Source organism: Tupaia chinensis, unplaced genomic scaffold (assembly GCF_000334495.1).
Source record: "Tupaia chinensis unplaced genomic scaffold, TupChi_1.0 Scaffold000226_1, whole genome shotgun sequence".
Classification (NCBI taxonomy): Eukaryota; Metazoa; Chordata; class Mammalia; order Scandentia; family Tupaiidae; genus Tupaia; species Tupaia belangeri.
In genome coordinates this window covers 3,006,645-3,016,869 of record NW_006159701.1, presented here as the reverse complement: position 1 = coordinate 3,016,869, position 10,225 = coordinate 3,006,645, and the positions used below count along the sequence as shown (strand labels likewise).

The 10,225-nt window shown below is 50.2% G+C and overlaps 1 protein-coding gene across 1 annotated transcript in view; it reads left to right on the top strand.

Annotated features, from left to right (window-relative positions):
• Window positions 1-10,225, top strand: part of MN1 (MN1 proto-oncogene, transcriptional regulator) — a 48,086-nt gene that overhangs the window by 3,239 nt on the left and 34,622 nt on the right. The window contains 1 exon segment of the mRNA XM_027771577.1: window positions 1-975. This exon segment is cut by the window's left edge and continues 620 nt beyond it. Coding sequence (XP_027627378.1) covers window positions 1-975 — 975 coding nt within the window.

The following is a 10,225-nucleotide window of genomic DNA, read 5'->3' as shown; positions in this document are numbered from 1 at the left end:
AGCCAGTCCCCGGGGGAGGCGGCCGGGGACGAGGTCGCAGAAAAAGGGACAGTGGTCACGTGAGCCCGGGGACCTTCTTCGACAAGTACTCTGCAGCCCCGGACAGTGGGGGCGCGCCTGGGGTGAGCCCAGGGCAGCAGCAGGCGCCCAGTGCAGCCGTCGGGGGAAGCTCCGTGGGCGAGACACGCGGGGCGACGCCCCACGAGAAGGCGCTCACGTCGCCCTCGTGGGGGAAGGGGGCCGAGTTGCTCCTGGGGGACCAGCCGGACCTCATGGCATCCCTGGACAGTGGGGCCAAGTCGGACGGTAGTTCGCCACACGTGGGCGAGTTTGCCTCTGACGAGGTGAGCACGAGCTACGCCAACGAGGACGAGGTGTCGTCCAGTTCCGACAACCCCCCAACCCTGGCCAAAGCGAGCAGGAGTCCCCTGGTGACCGGCTCGCCCAAACTCCCTCCGCGAGGGGTGGGCGCCGGGGAACATGGACCTAAGGCGCCCCCACCCCCGCTCGGCCTGGGTATCTTGTCTACCTCTACCTCCACCCCTGAAAGCTACGGCGGGGGCACTGGCCATCCGGGCACACCGGGCCTGGAGCAGGTCCGGACCCCAACGAGCAGCAGCGGTGCACCGCCCCCCGACGAGATCCACCCCCTTGAGATCCTCCAGGCGCAGATCCAGCTGCAGAGGCAGCAGTTCAGCATCTCAGAGGACCAGCCCCTGGGGCTCAAGGGTGGCAAGAAGGGTGAGTGTGCCGTGGGGGCCTCGGGCGTGCAGAATGGCGACAGTGAGCTGGGCAGCTGCTGCTCTGAGGCAGTCAAAAGTGCCATGAGCACCATCGACCTGGACTCCCTAATGGCAGAGCACAGCGCCACCTGGTACATGCCAGCTGACAAGGCCCTGGTGGACGGTGGGGACGACGACAAGACGCTGGCGCCCTGGGAGAAGGCCAAGCCCCAGAACCCCAACAGCAAAGAAGGTATATGTACACCGCGTTCCCTTCTCCCTGTCTGCCTTTCCCCTTGACCTGCCCCTTCCCAATGAAGGCCGTAACCTCTGTCCCTTGGGTTCCCTGGGGTTTGGGGGACACAGGCCCTTTTAACTCCCAACTAGGAGCTCGCTAGCTCTCCTTTGGTTACACCAAAAGCTATGGAAATGCTCTCCCCTCCGTCAGGTGCTGCCCAGTGTCCAGGGCGCAGAGAACTAGAGAGGCAGGCCCCTTCCCTTCTCCGCCAAGATTCCACCCCACCCTCGGCATGCAGACCAGCTACAGGTCTTAGAAGTTATGCACCCCCCTTTCCTGGCAGGACAGCTGGGAAGTTGTTTAGCTGTCTCCCACCTTTTCTTAGTTAGGCCCTCTCTAACTTGAGTTCTTTTAAGTGTCAGCATCTTTAGGAAAAAAGTTACCAGCCCGCGTGTCAGCAGCGTCACTCAGAGGCAACGCCTAATTTGACATTTGTTCCTAATGAATAGCTGTTTTGTGTCTCTTAACTATTCGAGTTTCATTGAAAAACTGGAGACCTGTTGGGGGTGTAGGAGGCAGGCATCCTCCTCAGGGTGCATCTCCTGGACATTTGGTTGGGGAGGGTGTGTGTGCTCGGGCTGGGGTGGGGTCTTGGCAGAGACGAGACCACGCAGTAGGACATCATTTCTATGTGGGGATATGGACGTAGATTCTTAAAACACAAAGGACCCGCGTTTGTCAATATCTGTCTTGGCTTTGGTGACAGATGTCCAGTCCCAGTTCTCGTTTGCATTCCAAGCACCCCCTCCCCACCAGGCCTGGAGGCCTTTAAGGTGGGAGGGATATGGGCTAGCAAATGGACCCCCCATTCTGGTTAAAGGAGTTCATGGTTCTGTTTAACCTAAAGATGACAGGGCTGCAGCGGACAAGCCATTTATTGTAATTTTTAAATTTTAATTACACAGCTAATGGCTTTTTAAAATAAAGTAACATCATTCCTCCCCAACCCCCTTCTACCTTTTCCATTTAAAATCCGGGTTGAATTTCCTGGGTTTCATTGGGAACACTATTACCATGGAGCCAGTGGCTGGGATGTAACCCTGTCTTTTAGAACATGTGCCCTCTCATCTCACCCTCTTACAGTTGGTGGCTTCTCTGCCTTGGTTTTCCTAGCCCCCACCCCCCACCCCACATCCCACCATCTCTTGACTCTGGATTAAAGGTGAGAGTCTGCTTCAGGAGAGTGAGATGGGGACTGGAGGACTGAGGAGGAGGAGGAGGAGGAGGAGGAGGAGGAGGAAGGAGAGTGGGGCCCGAGTTTGGGGGTTGAGAACTCAGGCTTTGAGGGCGCCCATCCTGGTAGCTTTCCCGCTTAGGTTTTCTAATTCATGAATGCGCCTCGCTGCTTTTCTCTTTGTTCCTGGTTACTTCCCAGCCTGGGATGCCCTGGACGCTCTCATTTGAAGCCGGGTGTTTAGCATGCACAGCAGACGCTGTGGCCGGCATCAGCATTCTCCAGGCTTCTCCCGGCAAGGCCATAAATTGGTTAGTTTGGGACCCTCAGCTTCTTCTCTCCCCACCCCCCCCTCCTTTTTTTTTTCCTTTTAAAAATGGAGTTGGACACCACGTCCTGCCCGCTCGGCCCCCCTTCTCTTTTATTTTCTTGTACACAACATCTCGATCTGGCCCGATCGATAGCTGGTTAGCACAAATCTCAACCCCTGTCACTTCTACCTGGCCTGGCCTGGCCGCCCTTCCCCCCCTTCCCTCGTCTCCATCGCCTCCTTTCCTCTCGTAATTAAGAACACATCGGCCAAAATGAGGTGAGAAAAGTTGAAAATAAAATGAATAGACCAATTTAGGAAATTAATAAAGAAAGCTCGATAGCAGTTCACCTGCTAGTATTTTAAAGCATCTTAGTAGTCTAGGAGAGGTACCTCTAGGAGAGGTGTAAGGTGGTTTTAATGGCATTTTTAGAGGTGTCTTCCCATCCTCTTCCCAGTCTTTCCTTTACTGGAAAAAAAAAAAAAAGATGCAAGCTGTGAATGGAGAAATGTCATTAAAGAAATGTTTTGTTTGTTTGTTTCATTATCACAGTCAGAGGAGCGAAAATATTTTTTTGGAAACAGATGCTAGTCACTTTAGGGTTGATTTCTCCCGGAAGCTCTATGAGAAAGCTTTCCTTCCACAAGGAAGGACAGGGACTTCCTTCAGGGACTGGTGGGGCTGCCGGCCTTAGAAGCACCATCAGCAGGCACACCCACTTGACTTCCTTTGTTTTCCACTCTGATGTGGGAAGGACAGTTTCCTAGATAAAGCACCCAATTGAGGTCACTGGAAGCTTCTGCAGCCACAAGGCTGCTAGTTAAGTCTTTATAAGGTATCTGCATCTGATTCTTGCTCCCTTACTGGTAGTAAATAAGGATGATTAAACTTTTCATTATGGTAACACCCTGCAGTTCCATCTGCACGCGTTGTATAAATAGGTACACAGAGCTTTCTGCAGGTCCCTGAGTCCCCTGGCTGAGAATCAGACTGAAGTGTGCCACTTTGAAATAGAGGCAGGAAAAAAAAAAATTTGTTTCCAAAGCGAAGTGCTCCGCTTTTCCTTAGAAACACGCCCATCGTCCCATCAGCCATGGAGCGGTGGTGCCCACTGGCTTTGAAGGTACCTTCTCCAGGTTCTTGCTTTAGCAATACTTTGGTCCACCTCCCTTCTCAAGCAAAGCCCGTTTTTGTAATGATATTTTATTTTGTCACGCCGTAAAACACGCCAGGACTAATGTGATTAAATATTAACACCGTTTCTGAAATTCTTCGCTCCAATGACAAAATACTAGTCGGTATTTAAGAGAATGAGCCGTGCTGGGATTGGAGGGAACGAATATGTCTTCAGAACGGCAGCAGGCATGGAGACAGGAGGACGTGCCCGGATTGTTTTATGGGCTTTAGATGTCCTTCAGAAGGGAGGGGACTCCGCTGGCAAGTTGCAGTTCTTGAAAAGTCTAGGGCAGAATTACATGCCATTCTGGCTTTTTTTTTTTTGTTTTTTTTTTTTAAACCAGGAAAGCAAGTCTTTCCAAATTATGCTTCCCCAACTTTTTAATCAACCCCCCCAAACAACTTTGATCTAACGAAACTCTACCTCTGATCACAAAGTCAGTTTGCACACACTTGGGGTAGAGGAAGGGGAAGGTTGTCGAGAGAAAACATTAAAACAACCAATGCAGCACTGAGGTAGAGCCTCTTTAGAATCCATGAAACCAATGAGGGCGACAGGAATTTAGAAATAGTTTGCAGAAGCGTCCCCCTCTTTATAGTAGGTGTGCATGACCATTGTGGGATTTCAAAGCTGGAGAAATCATGACAGACTGTAGATAACGGATACACAGTCAGAAAAAGTATGTCCCTCCCACCGCCTCTGGCTTCTTATAATTTTCTACACGTGAATTGACTATATTCTGTAATAAGCGTGTCCTTGCCTGAGTTTCTTTCTGCTGGTAGCTGTCGTGCCATCCGGGGGAGTCTAGAAATGTTCTTAGACACTGAAGAGCGAGCGGTCTCCATATACGCTGTGCGTGCAATCCTGCCCTTTTTGGAAGTAAGATATTTTTACAATGATGTAGGAGAAATTTGTGGAATGTCATGCTTCTCTCAGGGCTGTAGCCAGATTATAGTGAGCAGCTCTGAGAGACACCAGACAGGCAGGATTTGAACACCAAATTTCTTTAGACATGGGACAGACTTGGGGAAGGGGCAGGTCCTCAACTCAGAGCAAAAGTACTGTGGTAATTTTTTTTTTTTTAATTTTTAATTTTTTTTTTTTTAATTTTTAATTTTTTTTTTTTTAATTTTTAATTTTTTTTTTTTTAATTTTTAATTTTTTTTTTTTTAATTTTTAATTTTTTTTTTTTTAATTTTTAATTTTTTTTTTTTTAATTTTTAACTTTTTTTTTTCTCCCCCTGAGTTCTTTTTCTTCTTCCCATATCATGGAGAGAATTTTTAAGGCTCACTCAAACTTGTTTGAGGAAAGCAAGGAGGCTTGCAATCTCATTTCCCTGCGAACCCAGCACTGGTTCCGGAAGATGTAACCCAAAACTTCGCAGGTGTTAATCGTGCTAATGTAAACAGATAGGGGCCCCCTTGGGCAGCTGACATTCGGGCCTGGCTGCTCCCTGGCTAGCCTGGGACATATAACTACTGTTCTTTGGGGCTTGTTTAATATTTCATGGCTGTAATAAACCTGTCTTCTTTGCCCGCCTCCCGACATAAAACCCCAACCTAGCACACATCTGCAATTATACATTTCTACTAAATATTAATAAAGGACAAGGATGTTTTAAGGGACTGAAGCTTAGCGGTGTTGAACTTGTCCTGCTTTCCGCCAACGGATTTTTCTGGCTGTTTTGCTTTTAAATAGCCATCGCTTCCCAACACGCACTTCTTATAAACTTCGATATTCTTATACTTGTAAATAGGCATGATTTTTATAGACGGAAGGGCTTTCCTCAAGGTTAGCTTTCTTTACTCTAAATTCATTTCGATTTCTTGGGAGGCGCCTTCAGACCGGAAGTAAGAGACTGTTGAAACGTACTTCGGTTTTATTGTGGTTTCTAGGCAAGGAGCGAGGGTTGGTTAATCTAATTTCTCTTTCTAGCAATGAAATTCTATGATTCCTGATATGATTTTGTTTGCCTGACAGAGGTATTTAAATTTCCACCAAGAATCTTAATATGTCCTGGAAATACAGCTGCCTTAGCCAAGAAGTTACTTGATACCCTATGCTGACATAAAATATACATCGTTAATAAACAGTCTGGGAGGAGCAGGTGAAATTAAAGGAGGAACATTCTTCTTATGGTGGAAGGACAGACTCGAGTGGATGGGTGGGATTTCACAGAACCTCCTAAAGTCACTCCGTGCTGCAAAATGTAGCCATATCACTTTGGACCTGTTTCTCTTCACTTGAGTGACAATAATGACTGATCCTGTCCTTTGCCCAGAAAGTGATCCTGCTTTGCCGAAAGCGTGGAAGAGATAAGTGTTCTTAGTAAGGAATACTGTATTTACCTCTGTTTGGCTAATTTTAGAGACTGAATGGCTTTAGCTTTGTATAATAGGATCGAATGGCTGGGGAGTGCGTGAGGGCAGGCAGGCCTCCCAAGCGCGTCCAACATCACAATACCAAACCTCTCCCGCCAGAGGGGTTCTTGGGTGTTCAGGACCTCCTGTGACCGGGGGGTGTGCTTTCTAGTCTTTTCTTGCTGTGCTCCTGTCTTTTCTACCCAGGTCTTCAGTCTAGAGGGGCCGGGATAGGCCGGCTTCATCACTGTGACCCAAGTTAGACTTCTGGCTTACGGGGATGTGTTTGTTTTAAAAGAGTGTCTATTTTTAGGCTTGTCTTGGGTAGACAGCTTTGAGTGTGGGATTTGAGGGCTCGTGGCAGAGATGTTGATGTACCCAGGAGTGCTTGATTGAGAAGAGAGACATTGGGAGGAGAAAGTTCAAGTTTCCTCGCACACCCTGGAGCCCAGTGAAGTGGTCCTGGGGGCTGCTTGAAAGTCCAGCCGAGGCGGGTGTCAGGTCTGGGTCGGGGTCTGTACTGGAAGGGAGGCAAGCAGGGCCCTATGCCATTCAGAGTGGGAAGAAGCCCCCTCTCTCCCCTCGCCCCACCCCAACCCGCACGCACATACATATGCATGGCCCAGTGTACTTCCATCAAGTCTGGAGTTACTCTTCCACTTTACCCTTAATCTGCTTTTCGAAGGCGAGCGAGAAGAGAGCTAAACCCTTCCGTCTCAATGGCCTTAGCTGACAGGTTCTGTTCTGTAAGGGGCTGAATGAGCGCGAGTCCTAAAAATAGAGGGAGGATTCTGAAGATCCTAATTACGGAATCTCGGCCTCCCAGGCCTCCTGGGCCCTGGGTGACTTTGATCTAGAGTATCTCAGCAGCAGACGCGCACGTCGCCCCTCGCTGGGTTTTTGCGGGAGTGTGCGTGGAGGTTTCTCTCCGGCTGAGTTCAGCCTTTGAGTCGGTGTCCCCTCTCCCCCTCTCCCTCCACCCCTCCATCAGTTGTGAGAAGCGGGCGCTGCTTCTCATTTATGGAAATTCCTTTCCTTTATTGTAATCTTTTGGTACCAAACGACGTGGCGGGGACGACGCTGGGCTTTCAAATTAGTCACGGCTCTGCCTGTGGGGACCCTCTGTCCTGAGGCACAACATCTCAGCTGGCAGTCCTCCACTCAGGGCCCCGGGAAGCTGTGGACAGGACCCAAAAGAGATGGTTCAGGACCTGGCATATTGCGCCCGATGGGCCACCCAACACCGAGGTGGCCCCGATCATTTCCTGCCGTCGTCCGATGACACACATCCAACACGCGGTCTCAGGAGGGCGACCAGTTGCTTTATAGGGTGCAGATGGGAAGACGTGCTGTGTTTGTGTCCTGGGGGGGTGGGTAAGCCCCCCAAACCTATTTGGTGACGAGGATCTAAAAGCAGAGTGAAGTTTAATTTCCTCGAGCAGAGAGGGACGTTTGAAAGATACCGTTTTCTCGGGGTGTAATGATTGTAGAATGCCGAAGCCTGCTTTGTTTGCCAGCCTGCATTTTAATCAGCGGCCTCCGAGGCTTGAGAAGCAGAATGAGCACTGAGGGGAGAGGCTGCCACAGGTGGCCACGGATCTGGAAATCCCAGGGGTCGTTACGGGTTCCTGAGAGCTTCCAGTTTAGCCTGCAAGACCATGCTGGGCCTGCTTCTTCGGTCCCTATGGAGTGGGTGTTCGTTGTCGCAGCGTCCACGTTCTCGCTTTTCTCGGCTGAGCAAGCTGGAAGGTTTTCATGATCACTGCTTCTCTGCAAAGCTGGATCCGAGAGAACTTTCTAGTGATCTTTGCATCCTTTCACGACTTCCGCGTCGTTGGGTGAACCCAAGTGCCCCTGAAACATAAGGCAATTGAATTGAACAGTTGGAAGGTCTTAGCGTATTCTTGATCACATGCGGCGCTCTCCGAATGTCCCAGGAGGAACCTTTGCGTTTCCAACTTTTAGGTGGAATGGACTGGTCCAAAAGGGGGAACCTCTCACCCCAATAAACACCCAGTACAAACTTACATTGTTAGGGAGAGCAGGTTTTTATGTTCTGATCTTTGAAGCTTGGAGGCCCAGTGAACTCATGCTGTTGGCCTTCCCTGAGAGTTTGCAGGTCATTGTGGGACCCAGAGCCTCCATCTTACTTCCTCCTCTTGGCTCTCTGGGAAGACTCCCGAACTCCTTGTGAAATGTGAGTCTGGAACCTGATCTTTCCATCCGTCTCTGACTTTCTGGGCTGCAGCCTGGCTTACCTGTGCTAGTTATTGGTTTGGATGCAGCAAAATATTTTGTATATTGGAAGATGGTTTAGGGAGACAAGGAGACCTTCTGGTGAAGGCATAGTTAGGACCTATCACCCTGAAAGGTCTTTGGGATGTTTGGATGCTTTGAAGATACCTGGAAGAGAACCAGGTCTTAGTTTTTTTTTTTGAGAGATTTTTGCTATAGGGCATGTGCGCTTGCTGGAGAGACTCAGAGAGATGGAGAGACAGAAATGAGAAGCCCCCCCCCGGGGGGGGGATGGCCATGTTGCAACCCCCTCTCCTCTGCTTTTCTCTCAGGATCTTGGGCACACGCGCACATGCGCCCAGTGAGAGTTTTAAGCCACTAGGTCCAGGACTCGAACCACAGTCAACGACAGGGGAGTAGTTACATCGAGCAACATAACCATTACTCCATCTGCTGGTCCCCGGGTCTTGTTTTTATCCTGCATGTCTCAAACATGAAATCCATAGTTACTCAGAGTAGCCGACCACCGCCACATCTTTGGAGGAACCACAGACCCGTCTTTGGCGCTGAGGTACGCCCAGGCCTTCCCCCTCCCTCTCCTGGGAGCTGCCAGTCTTGTGAGAACCAAGAGGCTTGTAGATACAGTTGGTGGTGAGGCTTTAAAATGAGTTTTTCCTTCTCAGTGCTGATAAGAAGTTAGAGTCTTTGGCCCTGGAGATTTCGTTAGCTCTTCAGGTTTGGGGCAGAGATTGCGCTGGAGTGGCCCAGTCGCGGGACTCTTTCTGACTTCACCAGTTTTGCATGGCGCAACTAGGGAACTCCATCTGCCCCGAAGTTGAAGGCCCTAGTGTGCCTTGTCTGTTTTTTCTGGTCATATTTGGGAGCTCCTGGAACGTGAGGTGACAGATAATGAGAGAACCCTTCCATGCGCACACTAGCTCGCGCACACACACGCACGCACACACACACACTCACAGCTCCCTGCTCATCCGGTTGTTCAGGGCGGGGCGAGGTGTGGAAAAAAAAAAAAGAAAAGATAAGACCCTTTTTGGTTGCTGCGAAGCGGTGTTTTCAGATGCCCCTGGGTCTCGGAACACAAGCATTGTGGAGTGATTGGCAACGACCACCGAGAGTAAAATACTTCGGAGGGACCCTCGTGTGAGCACAGAGGGGGTGGGAAGTCAGCAGAAAAGCTAGCCTGTTTTGAAATCCCCCAGGCTCAATGTTGCAGAGAAAATGGGGCTGGACCAAGAATTCGCAGAGAAGTTACTGGGCTTCCCTGTCCTCGTGGGCTGCTCCAAAAAATCCTTGAAAATGTTAGGGCGTGAATCTCCAGAGCAGCCTGCTTTCCTGTCGTAGGGACCTGGAAGGTGGGGGGCATCCCCAGATAGAAAGGCTGGCTGGAGATGGGGGTGCAGTGTATTTTCTCAGGGCGGTGGAGGGGGGAAGCGGAGTGGCCAGATGGATGGAACAGAGAGAAGTGCATCTGTGTGACTCAAAATAATTTTTTTTTAACTAACTCTCGGGGTTCACGAGTGAAAGGGAATTTACAAATGTGGAACCATTATACACCTCCTGGCTAAGGCCAGGGGTGTGTGAATTGCTTGTGGGTGGGTGTTGGCCATTGCAGAGGACAGAACATTCTTTTCCGAGCTTTCCTCCTGGGCCTGGGGGCTCCCCTGTGACCACGGATGTGTGGGGTAAATACCTCTGAGGACCCAGCCCAGGACTGGAGCACCACGTTGGAGGCTGTCAGCAGGCAGGGCCCCTTTCTGTTTAGTTAGTGACCGAGGCAGGCACGCAGGAAGATGCAGGCCCAGATGGACTCTCTGGGTGGGTAACCCCAGTCCCCTGCCTGTGTCCAACTCCTGGAGAGGAGCCAGGCCCAGGTTTGAAGATGTATCTAGATCTTTCTATAAAAGAGCAACAACGAGGGCAGGAAAAGGG